The sequence below is a fragment of the Scaptodrosophila lebanonensis genome, unplaced genomic scaffold, assembly GCF_003285725.1.
Source record: "Scaptodrosophila lebanonensis strain 11010-0011.00,11010-0021.00 unplaced genomic scaffold, SlebRS2 tig00000138-arrow-arrow-pilon, whole genome shotgun sequence".
Lineage (NCBI taxonomy): Eukaryota > Metazoa > Arthropoda > Insecta > Diptera > Drosophilidae > Scaptodrosophila > Scaptodrosophila lebanonensis.
This window is the reverse complement of record NW_022060587.1, coordinates 1,416,698-1,442,259: the sequence shown is the minus strand read 5'-3', so window position 1 is coordinate 1,442,259 and position 25,562 is coordinate 1,416,698. Positions and strand designations below refer to the sequence as shown.

General features: G+C 40.6%; 3 protein-coding genes across 3 annotated transcripts; 1 reads left to right on the top strand and 2 right to left on the bottom strand.

Annotated features, from left to right (window-relative positions):
* Positions 1-5,933: 5,933 nt before the first annotated feature.
* LOC115629313 (G-protein coupled receptor moody) lies at positions 5,934-8,022 on the top strand. The gene is made up of 4 exons (XM_030525759.1): positions 5,934-6,436; positions 6,518-6,992; positions 7,055-7,209; positions 7,287-8,022. Exons 1-4 carry the CDS (start codon positions 5,934-5,936, stop codon positions 7,708-7,710), a joined length of 1,557 nt encoding a protein of 518 aa, XP_030381619.1. The 3' UTR covers positions 7,711-8,022.
* On the bottom strand, positions 8,003-17,874 carry LOC115629250. Its single transcript, XM_030525667.1, has 12 exons — positions 17,418-17,874; positions 15,954-16,718; positions 15,761-15,877; positions 15,638-15,701; positions 15,293-15,579; positions 15,100-15,223; positions 12,280-13,439; positions 11,960-12,220; positions 11,733-11,890; positions 11,024-11,665; positions 9,617-10,889; positions 8,003-8,865 (listed from the first exon to the last, which is right to left on the bottom strand). The coding sequence occupies exons 2-12, from the start codon at positions 16,641-16,643 to the stop codon at positions 8,758-8,760; spliced, it is 4,884 nt and encodes a 1,627-aa protein (XP_030381527.1). The 5' UTR covers positions 16,644-16,718; positions 17,418-17,874; the 3' UTR covers positions 8,003-8,757.
* A 2,543-nt stretch (positions 17,875-20,417) lies between these two features.
* LOC115629264 lies at positions 20,418-23,789 on the bottom strand. The gene is made up of 4 exons (XM_030525688.1): positions 23,590-23,789; positions 23,216-23,468; positions 21,459-23,081; positions 20,418-21,394 (listed from the first exon to the last, which is right to left on the bottom strand). Exons 1-4 carry the CDS (start codon positions 23,705-23,707, stop codon positions 21,268-21,270), a joined length of 2,121 nt encoding a protein of 706 aa, XP_030381548.1. The 5' UTR covers positions 23,708-23,789; the 3' UTR covers positions 20,418-21,267.
* Positions 23,790-25,562: the final 1,773 nt, after the last annotated feature.

Below are 25,562 nucleotides of genomic sequence, written 5' to 3'. Positions count from 1 at the left end.
AAACTTAGAAATAAACTGAAAAGGGTAACAAGTCGTCACTAATCTAATCTAAATCTAATCTTAACAGGCCAACAAGTTTACAAATAAGAAATTGTTTTAAAAGCATAAAGTTTCTATGACAGTTGCATGGCCAGTCTCGATACCTCTAAACTGAAGTAGTAGCGATTAGAACAGGCAAAATCTTAACTTAACGAACAAAACTTTGACAAAAATACCAAAATATCACTTTAAGCTCCAAAATATTGAGATATTGAGAGACTATTGTTGGATTTTGTTAAATAAAAAAGGCAAATAAAGAATTCATATTCTGTGGCTGCAATAGAAAACAGTCCGCTACTATTCCCTTAAAGACATGCAAAATACAATACAAGTCACCGAAAACAAAGAGCAAGAGGAAGCTATCACGATGTAGAACTCTTTTTATGTTATATGTAATTCTATACGATTTTTGATTGTAGGGAGTTGTACAGTTGTGCCATCACAACTGCAACATTGTGTTTTGATGTAAATTTCAGTATTATGTTTTTTCAGACGTTCATATCTTTAAAATTATACATACTTGCTAAAATTAGAAGCTGAAAATGTTACAGACCTCCCACCGATTTACGCAGATCTCAACCCAAACAAAGCTTTTTGGGACAAACATATTTGTGCGAGTGTCAAAGAACTTGAACCATCGGCTAACACAATAAATTCTAGGGAAAGAAAATATGTGTAGTACATTTTTATACCCTGTACCCAAAGTGTAAAAGGGTATACTAGTTTTGGGCAAATGTATGTAACACAAAGAAGGAGACGTGACAGAACCCAAAAAAGTATATATATTCGTGACCAGGGTGACAAGTCGAGTTAATATAGCCATGTCCGTCTGTCTGTCCGTCTGTATGAACGCAAGGATCTCAGAAAGTATAACAGCTAGAATATCCAAACTTGGTATCCAGATTCTCCTAAGTTCGAGAAAGGACGAGTTTGTGTTCTTTTTCTGATGCACCCTCCTACTCCCACGCAATTCGTGTTTGTTCCCATAATTTTTGGAATTTTGTACTCAGATTTGGCAAATACCTTCAGATAGTGATTATGTGCATATATGCATACATCATGATAGGTCAATTAGGAAGACAGTTATCGCCATAAACCGAATCTCTGCTGAAGCTCTGCACAAGCTCTGCCGACAGCTGTTGTTGTTGTTGCTGCTTTGACTTATTTCTTTACGCAAGAACGCATAGACACTATTCGGATGTAAATGTATACTGCTGCAATTATACATAAACACTTATGTGTGTATGCATGTGTTAAACATTTTATATTTCATTTAATTAATTAATGAACCAAAGCCCTTATCTTTTATATGTTTAAATGTGATTACCACTGAGAAATTTATTTTCGAAAGAGTAACTGAAAAATATGGGTTATATGAAAAATTACGAGAACAAAAAAAACGGTTCATTGGTCAAAAAATCAAAAGAGTGGTGTGCCTAGTTCATTGATTATAAGTGTATATACACAAGTCCAATCAACTTTTCATTATTACTTAAGACGATTGACTCACAGCATTTCAACAGTACATCAACATAAAACATTTCTATGCATATTTGTATATGGGTATGGACATATGTGCATATATACTCGTACATGTAATTAGAGCCTCCCTATACGCTCCCATTTGCTTAATGTTGATTTCTATGAAGACAATTTCATGAATTGCTGAGATCTGCCATAAGCAGTGCTGCCAATTTGGCTTTTGTTCCGTCAAATCTGGTTGTTTTTGAAATGAGATTGCGTGAAAATATTCGAAATTGCGAAAAGCGGGAAATTGGAATATGAAACATGGCACTCGTGTCCACGCAGTGCAGCTATGTGCCAAGAGCAATAAATAGCACCGATTTTTCCTATCTCTGTTTGTGTCCGTGAGTGTGTCACTGTGTGTGTTTATGAAATGTTTAATACTTCGCACTCTTTGTTATTTATTGTTATTATTTATTTATTTATTAAAAAACATATTTCTATATTTCGAAAATCGTTGAATGCCAATTTGTAGATATAGTTATGTTGATTACGGATACCAAATTTGAAATCGATCGGACAACATTTATAACAAAAGCTTTACATTTGAAAAAAATTTAAGAAATATTAAAACCCTAATAATTTAAGCTTCAAGACCAATTTAAAACAAGAGAGAACGCAACAGTCCAGCAAGCCCGACAGTGTAATACCCTGTACCCAGGTAAACTTCCGTCACTGAGTTATATGCGCCCAAAGCAGCAGCAAAAAGAGGAAGAAGAAGAGCGAACTTGTTGCTGCAGTTTGGGGGGGTTGTACTGGCCAGAACTTGTTTCGCTAATAACTTTTCTTAGAATTGACCAAATTTAATACAATTTTGAACAACATGTGTGCAAAGTTTGGTTTAGGTAGCATTTGAAATGTGGACGCTATTGACGAAATTCTGTAGCGGTGGAAGGGGGGGAAAATTAAAAAATAAAAAATTAACTCGTCCTTTCTCGGACCTAGGAGAATCTGGATGCCAACTTTGGTTATTCTAGCTTTTATAGTTTCTGAGATCCTTGCGTTCATCCAGACGGACGGACGGACGGACATGTCTAGATCGATTTCTCTCGTCATGCTGATTCAGAATATATATACTTTATGGTGTCGGAGATGTTTCCTTCTGCATGTTACATACTTTGCACAAACCTAATATACCCTTTTTACCCTACGGGTACAGGGTATAATGATAATAATAAAATTACTATATATCCAAAAATAATTGGAAGCTTGGAAGTCAACGAATTCGGTATTCGCATTGCAAAGTCTCCTTGGACTTATATGTAGTTGCGATCAACGCATAATTAAAATAAATGTAAAAAATGTTGATTGAAAATAAAATAAAAAGAAACGAGGTATTGATTCCGACCAACATCTTAAAATCAAACTTTCACGAACAAAAAATAAATGTTCAGAAAATAATTAAACAATATAAAATAGAACAAAAACAGATCTTAAATGTACATAGCCAACTTGCGAAATTGCCCAACCTGGTGAAAGCCCCACTTTCACAAACATAAAATAAATATTCAGAAAATAATTAAAGAATATAAAATAAACAGAATATAAGCAGAAACATAACTTAAATGCGTGAATTGTTGTGGGTACAACAGCCAGCACTAGACTGAATATTTTCAGCACCAGAGGGGGTCAAGCATTTTTGTCAACAAATTCAGAGCCTGCTTGAATGTCGAAGGATACCTCTCGACATCAGAAATGGATGTGCAATGTTTCTCAGCAGTTGCGTGACACGCAGACGGATTACATCATGTACTACCATCGCAGCTACCTGCGCCAATTGAAGCGACTAGAGGCGGATGAGGATATTGATGGGCTGAAGTTAGTTCATTCCCTATTGCATGTGAGTATTGAACGAAGATGTTTAAGTGGCTTCTCAATTCGGATCACCATTTTCCGACCCTTCAGGTTTCAGATCTGGCCACCAGCTTCTTCGTTAGCGCCGGCTATATATTACAATTCGCTAACAATTTGCTTGCGTTCCACGCAAAACTCAAGATGAGACAGGAAGGTATTGGGAAGGTGCCGACTACTTGTATGATGAATTCGAGGGTGTTCCCTCAATCTTTTACGACAATGCGACAACCTTGATGCACTTTCGCCTTATTAAATAATAAGAATTATTATTAATAATAATAATAATACCGTTACATTATTAAATTAGCTTTGCATGAGTGCTTGGGTAGTTGTTATCCACTAACAATATCGATTCAGGTTTCGGGTTCGGTCTGGTTAACATAACTTTTTTTAATGTATTATAATGTTATTTCCAATTGCGATTCCACTTGTCACGGTGATGCTGTAACAGATCTCTTAAGGAAATGCTGAGAGTGCCACACATTTGGCAAAACAATGTTTTACATCCTTTTCTTATAATTTCAATGTGTTAATTGCTATCACAAACGGATATAAATACAAACAAAATACAAAGTATTCCACAAAGTAGTATATAGTTCCTCGAATAGGAACCGTACACAAGTTATAAAACATGAAGGAAAAATATCGATTCGTTGTCATTTTCATCCATTTCTTGGTCTTGCAAAATAACGTATTTTGATAGACATTTGTATATCCTGTACCCGAAGGGCAAACAAGAAAGGAATGCTAGAAAAAAATGGAAAAAACATTTTTTCAATTAATTAAAAAAAATTATATTAATTAAATTATTTAATTTAATTAAATACAAATTAATCAATACGTACAATACATATACACAATGCAATACATAAACGCAGAAAGAGGCGTGGCAGACACCACAAAGTATATACATATGTATGTACTTGTATGTATATTCTCGATAAGGATGGCCAGGCGAGTCGCTATAGCTACATATATCCGTCTGGCCGTCTGTCCGCTATTTACAACAAAAGGATCTCAGGAGGTACTGCCATAAGTCTTGAAATTTGTTACTCAAACTTGGCAATTACTTCCAGTTAGTGCTTATCTGCTCTCATATCAGGCTTTCGTTTTATATTTGAATATAGTACATTTCTACAACTTGCAAGCGTTCCTCGGGCGTGATTATTTCTCTATAAATAAAAATAACCTTTCATTTATGAAGACATTGTATGCTAATTGGATTAATGTAGCAAAGCTTTAGTCAGATTGGTCTTCCATATAATAAGCTGCCAATGGATAAATAAATAGATCTCAGTCGTTTCTATATGTATGTACATACGTATCGGTACTACTTCAAAACGACTGAGTAAATTATCAGTCAACGTCAAACCTAGATAAACATTCAAAGTCCCAGCCGAACAAAGTTGGGTATTGGCCAGTACAGTCAATTAAGCAAGTAACGAACACACGTATTTTTTTTCAGTAGAAAATAGTCATAAATGCTGTTTAGGTGTATGATTGCAACAGTCTACAGACCTAAACATATACAAAAACTATATAGATAGGTTTCATTCGGCTAAAGTTTCTTACAGCGCCGGTTAAATAAACTGATTCTGTTCATAAAACACCAGAGAGGTGTTTCACTGTATACATATGTACTTGTATGTATGTATGTATGTATATGCACTTAAATCTGTACGTATACAAACAGATGTGGGAACGTGTGTATATTCGTTTGTATGTACAAATGTATATACATATGTACATATGTATGTATATCGATTCGGCGGCCAAATATCATGCCTTAAGTACTATCGCCCAAGACCAAGGGGAATACACACTTGCTCACAGAAATTCCAATAGAATGGAATAAATTTGCTTCGAAAGTGGGAGAGTGATTTGGGCTGGGAGCGGCCAGTGTAGGCCCGCATATCTCAGGGATGCCAACAATTCCACATACATATGTACATACTTACATACATACACATTATCAAGATATACATACATACATACATACTCGTGTGTACATACATATTTGAGCGATTCCCAGATCTGTCTCCAGTTACATTTAGACCCTGGCTTGTAAGCCAGCGTCTGAGATAGAAGACTAGGAGCGCATACTTTATTAAATTGGAGCCAGGTGAGATGAGCCAATGGGAGCCCTGGTTGTGTGGGCCTGGCATTTTTGAAAATTCCAAAAAGAAACAATACAGTAACAATAGCAACAACAACAACAAAGGGGCCAGAAAAAGAGCAATGTAAACAAAGCAAAAAAAAAAACAAACGCTCATTCCAAATTACCCGATGATGAAGTCAATTGTTGTATACAATAAAAATGTTGTTGTTCTTTCTGCTAGTGTTGTTGTCGTTGTTGTTGCTGTTTTCCTTTTCCAAACTTTTCGGTTCTCGCCTTTTTTTTTATATGCTAGTGTAAATTTTAGTTTAGTACAAAAACGGCGCGAACGTGAGCGCGTCATAGTTTTGAATCGACGTGTTCAGTTCGGCGTGGAAAGGCTCTGGAAAAAAGGTGAAATATGGCCTCGTTCACGCCCACCGATCCCCTGATCCGCTGGACAGGGCGCGCAGTGGAGCTGCAGAAAATGGCGCGGGAGTGGCCCGGCGAGGACGATAGCCACATTGGAGGTGCTGTGGCGAATAAAACCGGTGCCATGAACGAGCTATTCGAGGGCTACTCAGACGAGTTGCTGACTTTCGCATGGGTGGCCTGCATTGTATTTATTATAATCGGAGTGCCGGGAAATCTGCTGACCATTGTGGCACTTTCACGAGGCAGACAGACGCGCAACTCGACGGCCATATTTATTATTAACTTATCCTGCTCCGATTTACTGTTTGGCTGCTTTAACCTGCCACTGGCCGCCTCTACTTTTATGCAGCGTGCATGGAATCACACCGATCTTCTCTGCCGTCTCTTCCCCCTACTGCGCTACGGTCTATTAGCCGTCTCACTGCTTTCGGTTTCGCTGATCACCATCAACCGCTACATAATTATAGCCCATCCGCGCCAGTACCCACGGTAGCTCTATTCCCAGACTACACCAATCCCGAATCGCGGCCCCTTTAACCTCAATTTCTGCTCGTTTCGTTGCCCCTCTAGCATCTACCAACGCCGCTATCTGGCGCTCATGGTCGCCGGGACATGGGTGACGACATTCTCCATAATGATACCAACATGGCGCGGTATCTGGGGACGCTTTGGCTTGGACGTAAGCATTGGCTCTTGTTCCATTCTGCATGACAAATATGGGCGGTCCCCCAAGGAGTTCCTCTTCATCATAGCTTTCATGTTGCCCTGCGTATGTATCGTCATCTGCTACGCACGCATCTTCCTGCTGGTACGCCAAGCGGCCATGCGAACCAGAGAGCGAGATCCCGAGAGAACGACCGCTAAGAGCTGTGGCGAATTGTCACTATCCCCAATGCAGACGCCCAGGATACCTTCCGAGGATGCCCCTCCCGCAAAACCAAAGCCAATATCCGATGTGACCGGTCCCTTTGTCGTGGACGAGTCTTTGGCATATATTGATGACAATGCCTCGTTGGAGAGTCTGCCTATATCCTACAAGATCCAGGTAAACTCCACTTTATGTTTCGGCTTTACACATTTGTAACTGATCTATTCGACGTGCAACAGGGGACGTCAGCTCCGCCCGTTACATCCGTAGATGCGCACGTAGTCTTGAAGGACAGAGATCGTGATAGAAGCAAAAAGCGCAGTACCAATAATACCTCTGGAACCGACACCTCTGTGGACAGATCACACTCGTTACTGGAACAGGCGAGAAGCACGTATGTAAATAGAACAGCCACACTCTTTGAGACACTCAATTCATCGTCCTGTTTTTTACATCCCCCAACATCCACAGGAGCAAAAACCCTATCACGACCTCTTTGCGCACATCCTTTACGAGGTTCACTCCAAGAAAGTCCCACTACGTATCGATGGGTAATACATCCAACGCATCTTCCATATATCCGGGCCGAATGAGTGCCAAGGATAGACGTCTACTTAAAATGATTCTTGTTATCTTCGTGTGGTTCGTCATTTGCTATTTGCCGATTACAGTAGCGAAGATATGGAAAAGTGCCAACGATGTACATGTATTTAACATCATGGGCTACCTGTTGATATACCTAACGACTTGCATTAATCCATTAATCTATGTTCTCATGAGCTCGGAGTATAGACGTGCGTACTGGAATTTGCTGCGCTGCCACAAATCGGATCAGCAACAGCAAATGGGTCCGAAGAAAAATCACATCGATTCGAATCGTTTAATGAAGACGTGATCGTTGAGAGCCCAATATATACATATAGTACATTCATGCATGCCACGAGACACATGCAACACTTGCCACACATGCCCATCGGCCATCCGTCCCAGCTGGAAGAACACCAACAAACCCGCCCATGTGCACTTACATACATACATTTCTGTGAATACATATACGAGTACATACAAGTATGTATGTACAAGTATGTTCAAGTCCAGGTGCAGTTCAGGACCCCAAGTGATTGCTTTTGACCGTTATCCTCGCCGCGGAGAACGGTGCCTTGCCCAGGGGCTAAAGTGAATTTGAATTGCATTTTATACCAAATGACTTTACTCGTAATATCTGGTTTACAATTGTATTCCATATTAAAGAACAATCGATGTTTGCTTGTTGCTAATTATTGTACCAATACCAATGCCAATAAATGCTTTGAATAATTGATATACATACATACTATGTACGTTTGTGTGTGTGTGTGTGTGTGTGTGTGTGTGTGTCTTGGTGTGTGTATCTGTGTTTGTGTGTGTGTGTGTGTGGGTGTCTGTGCTCGTAGATTGTTGACCCATAACGTCGAACAGCTGAGTGTTCAATTTGGAACTGGCCGACAAAGATTAATCGACAACTGTCATTGAACACAAGTAGTTTTCCAATAATTGACGTAATATACTGATTTTCTTATAAGTATTTTTAATCGCGTCTGCATGGTCTTTAGTGTGCACTCACGTATGTATCCATTCATGCGGCGTATGAAACTTTGACTACTTAAATCTAGTAACACAACTATTTATGTATTGTATGTAGGCATGTAATGTAAGTATGTTTCTTTATGCCCCACTAATAATGGCAAATTTGTATAAATAATTATGTATAAACCACACTTTAGTAAATATTGTATGTACGAATGTGTGTGTTTTCGTATGTATGTCTGTATATACATATGTGTATACCTAAGGTATGCAGACAGAGGTATGTATGCATGTATGTACTATATGTGCCTGTACATACACATACATATGTACACACATACACACGAGCGCAGTGAAAGTAGCGTAAGCGTAACATTCACACAGACTCCAAGTGCTCAGAGATCTCCAGTATCGGGCTCTCGCTCAGCGGTTTTATGACAGTCTGCCAATTGGGCGTGAATAGACTCAGTACTGGTGTGGATGTCTGCAAGAACAAGAACGAAAACGTAAGAATACGTTAGTTGGTAAACGACGTACAGGATTCAGCAGTGAAGCGGTATACTCTAACAAGTTCAAAATGTAAAAGGCAACAAATTAGGGCTGAACAAGAAAGGAATGCTAAAGTCGAGCGAGCTCAACTCTTAAATACCCTGTACCTCCCATCAAAAAGGAAAAAATGCAAAAAAAAATTAAGTAAAAAAATTAAAAATTTTAAAAAATTATATTAATTAAATTATTTAATAAAATTAAATACAAAATTTTCAATACATATATACAAAAGTGCAGGCATGTTCATGTACAGTTTCAACAGCATACATTTACATCAGAATCATGCCTTTGCGCGTTTATATGCGTGTTGTATGCAGCACATGGTTGAACCAAAGCAGCAACAACAGCTGCGGGCAGCGCTGCGGTCGCTGTACCTTTGGGTACAAGCTACTTGTATAAAAGCCCTACGCAATATAACGACACGAATCGATAAACTATAGGCAGACAGTATGATAGTCCCTGCACATCAACTTCTTTTACACCATCATAGCAAGGGACACAAAGCTTGTCGTATAAACTCTTGTATCTACTACATATAAACTACATATGTATGTACATATGTCCATAATGGCTGACAAAGGAACAAGTTGGTACAAAAATCACCATAAGCTTGATTACTTTTTATATAGTGTGATTTTTTGGACTCCCCTGTTTTCTGCTACATCGTATTTTGTTGTTTTGCTTACATGATAGTGTGCCCCTGGTGGCGATGCAGAGGCCGTGTCCTCGGCGCTAACCTGATGTGTCTGGTTCCACGTATCCATTGATGTGTGGTTGCTCACCATTGGTTTGCATTTCGTTGCCACGGGCGTAGAGGGCGTGCAGGGCGCCGGACCAGCAGCAGTAGCACTAGTAGCAGCACTACCCATAGCACAACCTGAGGATACTGGAGTTCCAGGCTGCCCCATTGGGGCTCTTGGGGTTACGTCTTGAGCCGGTTGATTGATATAGGAGGTTTTCAAATTCATCTGGTTGTAAGGGCTTGGAGCCGGCCCCGGTGTTGTTAGTGAGTGCTGCAGCCTAGGTGTGCCACTTCTAGGGCGATCTAGCAGGCTAAAATCATACAGATCGTCTACCATTTGCTGCTCCAGGGCTGAATTGGACGTCATCGAGGTAATCGGCGCATGAAAGCCGACTGCCGCACCAATCTTATAGTTATTGGCTTGATGGTGGCGGCCCAGTTGGGCCTCTAAGGCATACTGCTTCTGGAACAATTGACGTTTTTGCTGCTGTTGCAATAGTCGGTGCTGCAGCAATTGTTGTTGTAGCGGCGCTTTCTGCATTGGTGAGAGCACGTTCAGATGATGGTAGAGACCCGACGAGACCTCTGGGATGCGTGGTGCAGGGGGTGCACTATAGCAAGCGCCGGCTTCGTAGCGTCCTACATGAGCACCATAAAGATCGTTGCCGGGTTCAAAGCTCTCGGTTGCACGCAGAAGGAGCTGCACTGTGGCCGGTGGCAGTGGAGGTGGTGGTGGCAGTGTAGGAACGTGCACGTATCCTGCTGCTGCTGCTGCCGCCGATGCAGCATGCTGATGGTGGTACATATGGGGATTAGCATGCTGTTGATGGTGGTGATGATGGTGATGGTGTGGTGGTGGAGGCAGAACCACCGAACCAGGCGGATGTGCCAACTGCGGCCCCTGCAAGCCATGTTGGTGGGCATGCGAGTGAAGACCGTGCGACTTATGGTTGGCATTGGCGCTGGACATCGTGTAAAATTGACCGTGTGGGAATTGACTGCTATTTAAATCGTCGTGCGGCGTGAGTAGATTGATGGGCGCGTACGTTGGTGGTTGTTTGAGCGTGAAGGCCTCCTGTTGCAGTTGTTGGATCTCCAGCCAGCCATGTCGCTTGGCATCGTAGCGGTAACTTCCATACACACGGCTGGCATTAAGCAACGACGGCGAGCTCAGCAGACCCTGAGCTACAAGTCCGTCACTGGCGCGGCGGCCTTCCCTGCAAGGAATACAAAAAGTTAACACACTTGTTCGCCCACAAATGATACGTCGTGCATTGTGATTGAATAATATAATAGTGGTGTAAAATTGTAAAGTGCATACGTGTACATGTATTCGTAAAGAGGGACACACCTAAAATGAATAGGCGAGCGCTTGTCCGCGAATGAAGCTGGTGACATTGCCGCAGCTAGGGCAGGTGGCGGCGGTGTGGTTTGCACTCCAGCCCCACCCATGCTGAGTGGATGCGGACGTGTGGCTGTAGCTGTGGATGCGGCTGCAGCTGCAGATGTGCCCCCCACCACACTGGGCATGTGAATGCATGAGTTGTGGCTGCTGTAAAGTGATCGATCCGAAGAGTGTTCGCTGCCACCGGCAGCCGCAGCTGCAGCCGCCAGCATGGAGTTACTCATGCAAGAGGGTAGGCTACCGGCAATGTCAGCGACCGCACCATGCGGCAGTACGAAATCAATGCTCTCATAGGCGGAGCAGTTGCTTTTGGAGGAGCCACGGCTAAGGTTCTGGCTCAGGCTCTTCGAGTAGCTACCTGCCAGAACGCCACTGGAACTGCTGCTACTGGCATATGAGCGCATGCGCGCCGTCTGGGCCATCGTTAGGTCCGTGGACGACTGCGAACCGTCCTTTGTTTCGTTGCCTTGGTCGGTTTCGCAGCCCTCGTCCGTGCTGGAACTTCCCTGAGTAAGCACTTTTTTCTCAAATGACTTTTTCTCCTGTTTCCCTTTCGTCTGCATATGGCTTCTGGCCTGCGCTACGCCGCTAAAAGTTTAAGAGGAAGATGAAATTAGGTATAACGCACCTCTATCATCCATCATCAGTAACTCACACGTCGCCATTCGGCTGCAGCTCGTCATGCAGGGGCTGCTGCACTTGCAGTTCGTGGTTTTTGGTTTCGTTTAGACTTCCGTTTATTATCGTTGTCGATGTCGTTGTCGTTGTAGTTGTTGTTGTCGTTGTCGTTAATTCAGCTTTCTTTGTTGGTTTCTGACGAAGAAAAGTGCGTTTCGAGAATTTTGGGAGACCAACAGCGGTTAATCGATGAAAAATACTCACGTCTATTGGCAATGGACTTTCCTGTAAGGTTTGAAAGAGCTTAGTAGCTTCTGCAGACATCTTAAAGCGAAAGCTCTGATTCAGATTGGTTGTCGAGTCGAAGCTCGTAGAGCTTGACATTGGTTTTATTGTCTTGTTGTCAACAGCTCGCTCTGCATAGCCTTGGCCATGCATCTTGTGATGTTGATGTTGATTGTCCTCATCTGGGTCACATATCTCCGCGGAGCGCTGCTGCTTGTTGGGTTCTGCGATGGCAGTGGCCTGAAGTAATCGTGGGGAAATAATTACACAATCACTTGCACAATGGGCCCTACACTCACCTGTTGGAGCAACAGGCGGCAGTCCTCAGTGCTCTGCTTAATGATGTAATCGCTAATGGTTTGGTGCAGTTGCTTATGCGTCGGAGGCGCATGATTTTGATTAACCGCCGCGGTTACGTTTTGAGTAGAGGCCAGCAGTATTTCCCGGCCTTTTAAATTTGATAACGATGGCGGCTTTCCGTTATTGTCGATGCTCAGTGAAGCGACGATGGGACGATGGCCGCCGCTTAGGTTGCTAATGGTACTTAAATTATGCCGACTTAATTTAGACGAATTTGTTGTGGACGCGTACGCGGTATTTACGGCGCCCGGCAGTGAGTGCAGAGGTGTGTAGCGACTGGGAGAAGGTAGTCCGCTACTGTCCTTGGGGATTAGGGCCATGCCCTCGCCGTTGTATCGCTGATGATGATCGTTCGCAAACGAGGCACCGGCCCCCACTGGTCGCTGCTGGGATGCATAATATGGGTCGGCAGTGGCTGGATTCGCAGCAGCACTAGCACCAGGCCCAGTAGCGCGTTCACTCATTAAAACAGTCTGATGTCGGCTAAGTCTTATAAGTTGTTGATCCTTGGCTAGAATCGTGGTGGATATTGTCTTCTGTTGCTGCTCACTGAGTAGATAGTGGGTTGCCTTATGAGGTGACGTGGATGCAGTCGGTGTCCCGGCACTCATCGGCAGAGATACGGGTAGAGGAAAAGGCAGAGCCAGAGGCATGTGTTCCACAGCAGCTTGCTTGGTTTGTTTGTAAAGTAAGCGAGTTGAAGCACCTCCTGTTCCTGCCCCAGGTGCGGCCGATAGCTTGTTTGCAGGTGGCTCTACCAATGCGGTTGCGACCTGCTTTGAAGCTTGTTCCAGTGCAAACTTTTTGTTACTCACACGGTCCTGAAGTAGCAAGTATATGGCCGCAACGTGATCGTATGTGTTTTTCTTCAGACTTGCCCTTGTTTTTTCCGGTCCTATCCCCACATACTCCGACATGATGCGCAATATATCTTCATTGGGCTCCAAGATAGCGTTGCGCTCAACTTTCATATTATATTTAGCAATGATAGCATGGTCCAGAAGTTCGGGACACATCCAACGATGATTCTTAATTTGCTCGATTGTGTAGCGACGCGTTGGCTCCAGGACAAGCATTCGGCGAATGAGGTGTTCGCATTCTGCGAAAATATCAAAACATGAATAACTAGGTTACCTATCGTTTGTACCTCCAAAGGGTACATATATCACCGTGGACGACAGTTCATTGTAATACACAGAAGGGATGGTAGACAACATCTGTATACAAATATGTCCGCCTGTCTGTTTTAATCACTTCTCCTTTATAAGGCTGATTATAATTTCGAGACCGACCACGTTAGATCATTACATCATATGGCTATCATAGGAAAAATATGATTTCAACAGAGTTTTTGTATGACAACAATTTGTGTTATTGGAACCAAGTAGAAAGTTATTCACTGTTGACCAGACACAGTACAGTTTATCTGTAGTTCGCGGCCCATCACTATAAAGGAATACAATTGTTGTTGTAAAGTACAGGGAAGGGTATATTTGTATCTTCACTGGAGAGAAAGATAACTTCTTAGCCTAGCAAATAAAGACACATTTGGTTTAAGCAGATCACCAACAATCTTTACTGATTCGGTGCGCATTTCGTATATGCAGACCAGATACGTTTCAATGCTATTTATCGAAACTATATACATACATATGAATGTCTGTATGTATTTTCAGTCAAATTTAAAATTAGGGTTAAATGGGAGTGCTACATTTAATAATTAACTCTGAAGGGTATTTTCAAAATGAGATCTATTTCGGTGTATTCGGTAATGTAAATAGAATAGAGTGCTGGGATTGCTGAAAAAAAACTAATACTACTTTCTACTTTCTCGGGCTTAGGAGAACCTAGATACAAAGTTTGATTATTCTACTTCTTAAGCTTTCCGAAATCCTTGGTTGGTCTTACTTATTAAAAAAATATATATAATGTATACCCTTTCGTTAACAGGCAATTTTACAAACAGCTATGCTTCCTTTTCTAAACATAATACATATTGTTATGGATTTTTTTGGACAGAACTATTACCCGATATCACTGGTTTGTGTACGATCATATCACTAAGGGTTTTCTCACAATAACATTTGGTTATAAGTCTTTGCAACACATTGTAAGATGTATCGTCCAATCGTTCTTTGTGCTTCGTAAAACATTAACATTGGGAAGCTCTAAGTTGTCGAACTATAGTTTTACTTTCATCTACAAATGTGTGACCCGTTGAAAAACTGACATTTTTTCATGTTGGGGATATAATACGCAAAAGTTTTGCGTTTGCGATTTGGCCTGTAGCTATATAGAATATTAAGGGCCTGCTTTCTGTAAATCATAGTCTGCGCATGGGTTAGATGAGTTTACAGGCTTGGTGTTGTGTCCCTAGCTATTATAATTAGCTCAAAAGATCTCGATGTTCAGGCGAGATCTGACACGGCTCCCTCTTCCAATCACATACATGCATACTATTTTTTTTACCCTTCTGGTATAGGGTATACCATATACATAAATATATAGGTTTATTGTGAAGTTGCAGGTTCAAGCAAACAGTGGTTTAATGATGCACATGTTGTGTTCGGATCCCTCCATGAGTTAAAATTGCATTTATATAGTCTTTCAAAGCACCCATATCTGATATTAAAGTCTAGCAATTTGAAGTGATATAATAGGACATCATGAAGACTTAAAAATTGTAATACAACTTATTATTGTTACTATTGTAAATGTTAATACACCCATTATACAAGTGAATTGAAATACTAGCTTACCTGATGACATAAAAAATGGTATTCGGAAACGACCGGAGAGCACACGATCCCGCAGACTTTGAAGCGTTGACCCATCAAAAGGAAGGGCACCACAAACGAGTACGTACAGCACAACGCCGAGAGACTGTGGATAAATCGGATGTGATGAAGATTCAGATGGGATATTTTAATATATTTATTATGTGGTGCGTACCCAAATGTCGATTTCGGGCCCGGTGTATTGCTTCCCCTCGAACACCTCGGGCGCGGCATACGGAGGCGAGCCGCACCAAGTCGTCAATAACTCACCAGGCTTGAAATGGTTAGAGAAGCCAAAGTCCGCTATCTTTATGTTCATGTTAAAGTCAAGGAGCAGATTTTCAGCCTTTAAGTCTCGATGAACAATGCCTTTTTTGTGGCAGTACTCTACGGCCGAAATTATTTGCCAGAACTTGAAACGAGCTGCCGTCTCAGACATGCGCCCATACTTAGCGATGTAATCTAAACCGTAAAAATGAAGTATACTCGTTTTAATACCAGCGCTACCGGATGTACTCACCGAATATTTCGCCTTGACTGGCGTATTCCGACACAATGTATATCATGTTCTTCGTTTCCATAACCTGTGAACAAATATTGGCTATTGGTCTGCAGTTCCCAGAAATTTCTACACCAAACGCACCTGATAGAGCTTTATGATGTGTGGATGCTTAAGATGCTTCATGATCTCGACCTCGCGGTAAACTTTCTGCAGATTCGTTTGGTCCAATTGAGATTTGTCGATGATTTTGATGGCCACCTGCAATTTACATAGAGGGCTCGTTATGAAACTGAATTAGTCAGAATGATATGATGGTTATGGGACTTGACTATACCTCGTTCTTGGTTATTCTATGGCGCGCCAGCTTAACCACCGCAAAGTTGCCCTTTCCTATGGTTCGCTCGATGTCATAAAAGCCCACGCGCATTGGCTCCTTAAGCTTTAGTAGGTCTTTAGGGCCACTGCCACCACTCGCAAAGAGCTTTTGAGCAAAGAGCATGTCCTTACAGGCCACCAGTGCATCAATGGAAGGAGCAGCATACGCAGCTACATCAATTGATGTGCCGCTGGATGTCTCAACTGCGCCGGCCGTAACCTGATCGTTGCTAGCAGCCGCCGGCACCTCTGGCTGCTTTTTAGACTCAAATTTAGCAGAAACCACCTGATTCCGATCACAACAATCCTTCGTGCTACTACAGCTGCTGCTCCTATTGTCATGCATGCCCGTACTCCTTACTGTGCCATCCTTAAGCTCCTTTTTATTTACTCTTGCACTTGAACTCATTCCAGCGGATTTCCCAGCAACTTCATCGTAGGCATTGTTGGACATGTTGCTAGACACGCCACTACTGTTCACATCCACATCCACTTGAACCTCGCCGGCACCACTTGTTCGCTGCGTAGTATCATTATTGGAGTTGCTGTTGTTGCCGCTTCCGCCATCGTTTCCAGAGCCGCTGACATTGGCATTGGCAATGGCAACGGCTCCGACCCCGACTCTGCTTTCGGCTTCGCACACACTCATTTTCCCTCCTCTAAGCTTCGATTATGCATTATACGTGTATGACGATGATACACATATAAACACATGATTAGGCGACTGAAATATGCACAAAGTACATTTGCGTTGTAGAATCAACAATATCCGTAAATACGCCGCGGCTCAGAGTGCGATGTGGAGTGAGCTACTCCTCAATCGCGCCCTTTGCCAAATGCCGAATTAAGCCCCTGCGCTTGTGAGTAACAAGTTCGAAAATTGTATGCTACTTACATATACGCATGTATGTACATGTGTACATACATACATACATGTATACTTAGTATACTCGATGTACATATGTATAATCGTTGATAAGAGATTAGCGTACGTACGTACACACACACACACACGCACACGCACGCGTACGTGCATATGCATAAGAGTATGTCTATATGTACATACATAGGTACATATGAACATACATACATATGTACGTACTCTCGTACGTGGAAATGGTCGTGTGTGCTGCGACTGTTTGTATGCTGCATAGAAAAATCAATAAGGGCCCGCAGCTTTCTCACCAATTTCGTTTGGTTACAATCTCACGTGAAAGTGGCAAAGTGTTAACTTTATGAAATGAGAGCTTAAAGCTCTTGATGGGGCATGCCACTCAATAAATTTATGTTGGCACCGAATTTGAGCCAATTACAAATAAAATGCATTGTCGTATTAATGCATATATAGTAGCATTACCTACCTACACATGTATATACATAGTACATAGGCCTACTAAGTGTATGAAAGAAATTATGAAATTACCGCTTTCCATTTTGTAGTTTCACTTTAACTTGGTCCTGAGGTTGATGTTGATGTTGCACATCCTTCAATTAAGCCAACACTCATCGCACAACACCCCAAACAGGTCGTACAGGAACTGTCATGTCAACGACTCCAACGACGAGTCGAACTCCCCAGTAGCGCGCCTATGTATAGAATTCTGGAAATTGTGAAAATGCGCTTGCTTCGCTTCACTTTAAAACCACCGATGGAGCCTTTTTCATACTGCGAACTTCTTCAGGATATCTTCAACTGATACGCAGGTAAGACTTGGTACTTAAGCCGGACGGAAGACTCCGTCACAGTCACATCCAACGTAACCGTCACTGCAAATGAATCCCCGTCGATGGACGCGCAACCTCAATGATTAAGATGCCAATGAGCCGCGAGCGAGTGAGCACCACAGCAACCCAAGCATAGGGTTGCCAAATATGTCCAATGCATCGAACTACGACCGCATTACACTGGGCTGCCAAGCACGGCGATTTACAATGCTAGTGCGCATGCTCCAGTGCGCGGGTTCAACGAATCAAACATTTTGAATACGGCGCCAATCCACTCGTATTTAAATTTAGGCTTCACCACAGGATGTGCCTCTCTTACCATATTTCCCATTAAGAAACACGTTTGTTTTATGTTTTAAAAGTATGTACTATATGCTTGTATGTATATGTATATATGTGTGTTTATATTATACATTAAACAACTTTAAAATAAGATTTGTACAGGGTGATATATAGTCGTATATTTTCAAAACGCTCAGGCAGGACACTGCCCCCAATGTATGTATGTTTCTGATTTTCTAGCAATACCACCCATAAATAAACACTGTTACGTTGTATGTACATACATACATACATACATATGTATGTGTTTTATGTATTGCATTTACATATGTGACACGCGATCTGATTCACGTGCCCATCTATGTATAGGTACGAGTATGTATGCATGTACATATAGGCAAGGAGCAGCGGTAGCAGCTCGTTAAAATATATACATAATATGTACTTACATTTACATGCACACACACACAACACAATACAATTGCAGCTCCATTCTCACCTATCGCGTAAAGTGAATTTATTTCATGAGCTCCGCCTACTGAGATTCTCATAATGCAATGACCAGTTTGGACATGAGAGTCTGCTTCCCATCCCATCTGTTAAACGGTTTTAGACGACCCTTTGATAACATTCTGAGCCACAACTGGGCCCTAAAAAGTAACCGAAACAGAATTGGCAGACTCTGTTTGCATGTAGCATGTAACAGAAAATTTCCATTTTTATTTAAAGGAAAACTGTAACTGGATATAGGCTGACAGAATTTAGTTAGGCTTCCTTATCGACAACATTTAATCTTCACTTTACGATATGGGGGAAAATGGAGCTGTATAAAATCAACAGGTTGCACACAGAGCTGAACGGATTTTTAAATCATAAAATATACATACAAGTAATATGTATAGGAATACGTTATTTTCTCGCACATATCAGAACACATTGTCGGTATAAAATAGAAAGAACATAACTTATATTTTCTTGATATTATTCGTACTTTACAAACGAAAAATCAAAATAATTTAACAGAAACACACCCATGGTACTTAGAACTACAACATCACCGATAAAGGCGAAATAAAAAATATAAAAAAAATTTCAGTTTATTTAAAATAAATGTTAATAACATAAATTCCCTACTGCAACATTTTTCCCCGTAGATAACAAAGGCTCGAATTCAAGCAATGTAATGCGATTTTATAAAAACCATCAGCAGCTCTATTAGGCCCTTTTCCCAATACTTTTTGCTATAGTAAAGGTATTCTGCCTATAGACGACTAAAGGGTGGTTTTGCAAAACGATTTATGAAAACTGCCTGATTGTATTGAATTCCCCAAGCATAAACTTTTTACAATGATTTTAAAGATTAATTGCGTTTAAAAAAGACATGGTCAAGTTAGGTGGAGCATGTTGCCACAAATGTCAGAGTTACACTTTTCAAGGAATGCGATATATGTATGTATGTTCTTGTAATTGTCGGAGACGAAGATTTTCCATCGCAGCGGCGCACAAAGTTCTACAATGACAGCGAATTGCATCGCCAACTGACTGATTTACTAATTTAATTTTCAAAGAATTTATGCATACCTTATCATATCCGGATTCTATAAAAACAAGTAGGGAAGCTAAAGTCGGGTGTCCCAACTTTGAAATACTCTGTACATATGTTTAGAATAATTATAGAAATTCAAAATATTAAGAAAATTAAAAAAAAAATGTTGATCGATTTTACCTCTCGGTATTCGAACTCGCGTAAAGGGTGTATAATTGCAATTGCGTCTGTGTGAGTGTATGCGTGTCTATTCGTGTCTGTGTGGGCATGTTTGCAGCCAACCAAAGCACCAGGATCATAATGAAACTTGGCATACGGACACATAATCACTAGCTGGGCGTATTTGCAAAATTTGAGTTCGAAATTCCAAGAATTGCGGAAGAATTGCGTGGGGTCTTCCACGCCTCCTTCCGCCTGTTACATTTTTCAGCTCGCGGAAACCTAATATACTCTTATACATTTCATGTACAGAGTATAAAAACCAGAGCAAAATTGCTTAAATTCAATAAAATGAGACTATCAGACTTTTCATTGATTGAAATAAAACAAAAAAAAAAAAAAAAAAAAAAACGATTACTTAACATTTTCAATATGAAGTATAAATATGATATGAAAATTTCTCATTTTCAAAAATATATAAATTAATTTGTTTATCCAAAAATTGATTTTTTTTTGACAATTTTAAGGAATCGGTTAGAAGCCTCCTTTATGATTTTTCCTTTCATAAACGATAGTAGAAGCGTGTCTCATTATTCAAAAATATTCTGGGTGTAAATAATAAAAGTTTAATAAGTTATTCCAGTTTTAAAACCAAGAAGGCTAGTAAGTAACGATGTATTATTACGAAATATATGTATTTTGTTGGTTACTCTATCAGCTAAGAATAATTTTGGTGTTTGTAAAGTATATGGAAAAACGTCTATATCTATGTTTAGATACATGGGAAGAAGTGAAGGATATATTTAAATATTGCTTATTTAACTTCATAGTTTAAATCCAAATGTGTTTGGTACTATTGGCCATTATTTTCATTTATTTATATAGGCTACGTCTTCATTTTCTGATAAAATTTTGAAATGGATAAAAAAAAAGAACACTTTAAAACATTTCTATGGTATCAGCTTATCGCAGCCAGTTGGTTTATTAGAATTGAAACATTTTCACGAGTGCAATTTCCTTAATTAGCGGATCGGTCTAACTTTCCAAAAAATGTTATATACCTGTATGCTCAGTGTATGGAACACATAGGCTTCGAAAGCAATAACAAAGCATTTAAAGATAAAGTTTTCTGCACTAGACTTTTATGACAAAATTCTATCCACTTGTCTACACATGGGAATCCATATGAATGCCCTAAAATGTCTCGTAAGTTTTAGGTTAATACCCTTTACGTAATTAACCTTTACTAATACCTTGATGATTGCATAACTAATATTGCTTAATATTATTTATTTTGAAACACTTCCTGGCTTTACAACAAATATTCACACTCGAACTCGCGAACTATCACTTAAAATTCGATTAAAACAAATCAGTTTTGAAGCTATAAGTACAGGTAAAGTTACTTCTTTTCTTTCGATACCGACAATATGTGGATAATACCATCTTGAGTGGCGTTGGAATGAATTCAGCTCTGCAAATTACCTGCATTGTTTGTCGTATTAGTGATTAGGTACAAAAGGGGTTCCCCAGGGCATTTCAACATGTCAAAATACAAATTTCATTTGGGTTGAAGAAGACTGGTACCTTCGGTGTCCCCATAGCAGCGCCTTTTGAAATCGCTGAAGAGATCCTGACGCCTCTGCAAGCCACGATGCTGATCAATATTGACAGACTGAGTTGTGTTCCTGTAGCGTTAAAGTTGACAATAAATTTATTTATTTCTTGTTGGCCGATTTGGCATCTAAATACCTCGTTTTAGTCAGCACCGTGCAGCCATGTTCCACGACCATCGTCAGCGAATAAAGTGTTGCCAAGTTGAAGAGGCTGTCACGCTGATAAATTTCTATATCTGGCAGCCGAATTTGGGTCTGACGTGGATCCTGTAGAAAGCGAGCGAGACGCTCATTGACACTAAGTTTGATGCTAAATCCCGGCCGATCGCCATTTATCCGCCGACAGCCCGCCCTTATTTCGCGCACTTCCGAGGCCTGCCCAGGCGACGACGATAGGAATGGATTAGACGTTTCACCAGACATTTCGCTTTCGAGTTGTTTCAGCGGTGGAATGCTGTCAATATCATTCTTCATATCAAAGCAAACTTTCAAGTCGACTAGGTCGCTAACACTGCTGATGTAGTCCATCGAGAGCTTATTGCGATTGGCACCCCCGCATATTTCAATGGGTTCGGAGATGGCTGGGTGAAAGCGTGACATGTCCGAATGTGGTTCGCAAACAGGCGATTGTGAAGCACCCACATCTACACTGACAGGCGAACTTAGCGCGGCCGCGGCCGATGCCATTGAAGTCTCCGTGCCAGACATCAACGTATCGTCCTCACCTATTGTATCATCGGAGCGTATCTGCGGCAACAGTGATTTCTTCGTAAGCTTACGCTTGGGATCGTATTTGCCGCCAGGACCGAACTCATTGCCAGGCCAGTCTGTCAACTCATCGTCGCCTTCGCGGTCAGTGTCGTGTCGTTGATGGCTATCTTCACTCTCTGATGACGAGCTGAGTGAGCTGGAGCTAAGGAAGTCGTACAGCTCACTGCAATCCATAGATTGCGAGTGAAGTGACTGAAGTCCCACTGAACTATATTGTGATTGACAAAAGCGGCGCCTGCGGTTTGCCTTCGAGGCACTACCGTGGCCTTTTTTTCTGTGTGCATGATAATCTGCTTCCACAGGCAACTGTTGCTGCTGTTGTATTTTGGCGGGCATGTTAAGCAGCGCGTCAATCTCTGACTGGCTGACAGGCACAATTGTCTCAGAGCTTAATGCACTGACCACGGATACATTCACGCCGACCGAACTGGGAGCAGCAATATCATCAACACCCTCGTTACCTTCATCCGTGTTAATTGCATTTGGGTTTGGCAGCTCTTTGACATTGGAAGGCGATTGGTCAGTCTTTTGTTGTTGTGCGATGCGATTTATTTTTGAGAGAAGGCCTTTGTTAAGTGGCAGTAATCGCTCGCTATGTGGTTTTGAAGTGGACGAATAGCTGCGGGGCCGCATGCGATGGTGCTCATCCATATAAGAGTAACGCGGCATACTGGACGAATGCAATTTGGTTGACGTTGTGTGCTCATGGTCATGATAGCGGTCACGATTGGATCGCTTACGTTTGCCGCAGAAAAATAAATTTGAACGATTCCCAGACTCAGGTTTTAACACGCGTTTTCGAACAGTACCTGTGACCGAAATTATTCCAGTTCCTGTCGTGCTGATCCCAGCGCCCAGCATTCCTGGCTGTAGCGGTGAATCTATAAAACCGTGCGGCGGAACAACAAAATTACTGTCTTTGTTGAACTCGAATTCCATGGACATGCGTTTGATTTTTCGCTTGCGACGCGAACTTGGCTTGTAAAACCTATAAAATTAACAACTTTTTATACAATTGTATACACATGTTGACAAAGAAATACGCGCAGCAATCTGCATCTGCGTGCATAACAAAAATGCAAATAGTTATGCATTCGCGGCAACGATCTTGCGCAGACATACCGAGCGGGACTAAAATTAGTCTCGTTAAGAGAGTCCGACTCGAGAGCGCTCATGCGAACTGCAGCGTTCAGGGTGCTATAAGGCAATCGTAAGGGCAACATGCCCTCTGCTTTTTCGTCAGAGTCGCTTGCCGGCATCTTGACATTATCCAAGCCATCTATATTTGCTGTTGCGTGTGGCAATACATGCCCGTGTGCAGTGAGATTGTCAGTTGGACTGCTGGATGAGTCCTCCGTTGGCTGGGGTGCACAAGCTGTATGTATAAAATTATTTATGTCGATTAAATTTCATTTTTTGTAGCGTTAGCAGAATCAGTTATACAAACAAGGACTTTATGTTGATGAGATGTGACAAGAAAGGGTTCAAGTACTTACGCAAATTACCCGTCGATCGAGTTCTACGACGCGAGCCCCACCTTCCAACGCCACATGCCCTGTCCATGAGCGACGTCTCCTCCAGGGCTAACGTCAAATCGTGAGAGAACTGATCCATTGCCACAAACTGCAGATGTACATGTACCTGCTCCCAGCGCTTTAGATCTTTTTCATTTAGCTCGCACTTATACTTGGGCAGATCTAACTAAATTTCTCAGGTATTTGGTGGTGGTGCTTGTGGTGCTGATGGCGATAATTATCTGCTACATCGCGCAGACAAAAGCTCACTGCTTTGACATATTCAAACTAGAGGTGGAGAAATATCAATAGTCGGCACCATCGATAGTCAGCGATAGTTTTCAAAAAACCATCGATATGTACAATACGTACAAATATAGGTTTAAATTAAATAGAAAACTAAAATTCAACAAAATATTTAATATTTCGTTGTTATTAATGTAAAAAATATGGATTCATACACAGACTTATAAACAAATTTTGATATGAGCCATGGGTTCTTAGCAAGAAGAAGAAGAAAGAGCAACAAATTAATATTTTCCATAGCTTCAACGAACAAGCGTTCGGTTTGAATTTGATGGATTGGGATCTGTTACTACATTGATTAGGTTACAGGACTATCCACGACTAGGTGAAAACTTTTTAAATAGTCTTAAAAATTCGAGGTGTCTCCGTTCGTCTTTTCTGCAGCTTGGTAAGATTTGTATCATCCGACACCTTAAAGTATTTTTAAGTTTCGGTACATTTTTGTGTGTGGATTTTTTTTTCTAAATTTATGGTACTCACATTCCACAAGATTAAATTAAAAAAATTCTTAATTTAAAGGTATTCAATCAATTTAAGCAATTAATTCTATTGTACACATACATATACTTTATAATAAATATTAATAAATTGTTTTAAAACTTTTAATACACGCTGTGATCAATTATAATTATATTATGCCCCATTTGTTAGTTGTTGGTAAAGCTTACAAGAAAAACTATCGATAGTGCATTCGATTTTATAATAAATATTAATAATTTGTTTTACAAAGTTTAATACACGCTGCGAGCTACAATTACATTGCGCCACCTTTGCTAGTTGTTAATATAGATTCAAGAAAAACTATCCAACACATGGTGCACGGCTACCATTAATGATAGTTCGCCCCACCATCGGTAGTGCCGATAGTGTGATCGATAGTTCTCCACCTCTAATTCAAACAATAATGTATATATGAATATAACAATTTATGGCAACAAGAACAGCTGCTAAAATGTAAATATTTTCGAGTTCATTTATATAACACACAACAAACCAGTGAGATTAAAGACTAATTAAAGAGGTGTTAAAATACATTAAAAATCATCTTAATACATTTGGGCAAATCCGAAAAATATTAAAAATGGGCGAAATTTTAAAATTGCTTGAGCCAATCTTATAAGTAATTGTGTCTATATGTAAATATATCAAACGGAATCTTTACGAAATTTACCTGTATTTTTAATAACAAATTGTGTTTTCAATTATGTGTTTATAAAAAATAACTTTAAATACAACTTGGGCGTTTGTTGATTAAGTATCATGTTTTGAAAATTAAGTTCAGCTTTTTACACGTTTTGATTAAACGCATGCAATAACAAAACTTTTTAAACATAATATGCATACTAATAGTAACGGGCTACAGCTTCCTAGTTTCGGCCCTTAAAATTTTGATTATCCTTGTTATTTTTTTTAAAGTCGTTTTTCAATACCATCTGTCTTTATCTATCTGTCTTAACTAAAATCAAAATTAGCGACTTTTGTTCAAAATGTGTGTATCAAATATTAAAAAAAATTTTTTAAAACCTACTCAAAGCTCGCGCCGCAGCAGATTGCTGCAAATAGCAGTATATATTGATCTGTTTTTGTTCACACTGTAAAATTCGGTAAAAAAAAAATAATAATAATAATAATAATGAGCATTTAGATTT

Excerpts from the sequence above, each read along its gene's own strand:
- LOC115629313 (XM_030525759.1), top strand. The coding sequence starts at position 5,934 with ATGGCCTCGTTCACGCCCACCGATCCCCTGATCCGCTGGACAGGGCGC. Across the intron at positions 6,437-6,517 it reads CATCCGCGCCAGTACCCACG|CATCTACCAACGCCGCTATC; the intron begins GTAGCTCTATTC and ends TTGCCCCTCTAG. Across the intron at positions 6,993-7,054 it reads CTATATCCTACAAGATCCAG|GGGACGTCAGCTCCGCCCGT; the intron begins GTAAACTCCACT and ends GACGTGCAACAG.
- LOC115629250 (XM_030525667.1), bottom strand. The coding sequence starts at position 16,643 with ATGAGTGTGTGCGAAGCCGAAAGCAGAGTCGGGGTCGGAGCCGTTGCC. Across the intron at positions 15,224-15,292 it reads GGCCCGAAATCGACATTTGG|TCTCTCGGCGTTGTGCTGTA; the intron begins GTACGCACCACA and ends ATTTATCCACAG. Across the intron at positions 13,440-15,099 it reads ACCATTTTTTATGTCATCAG|AATGCGAACACCTCATTCGC; the intron begins GTAAGCTAGTAT and ends ATATTTTCGCAG.
- LOC115629264 (XM_030525688.1), bottom strand. The coding sequence starts at position 23,707 with ATGGATCAGTTCTCTCACGATTTGACGTTAGCCCTGGAGGAGACGTCG. Across the intron at positions 23,469-23,589 it reads TCGATCGACGGGTAATTTGC|CTTGTGCACCCCAGCCAACG; the intron begins GTAAGTACTTGA and ends TTATACATACAG. Across the intron at positions 21,395-21,458 it reads ACGGTGCTGACTAAAACGAG|GAACACAACTCAGTCTGTCA; the intron begins GTATTTAGATGC and ends TTAACGCTACAG.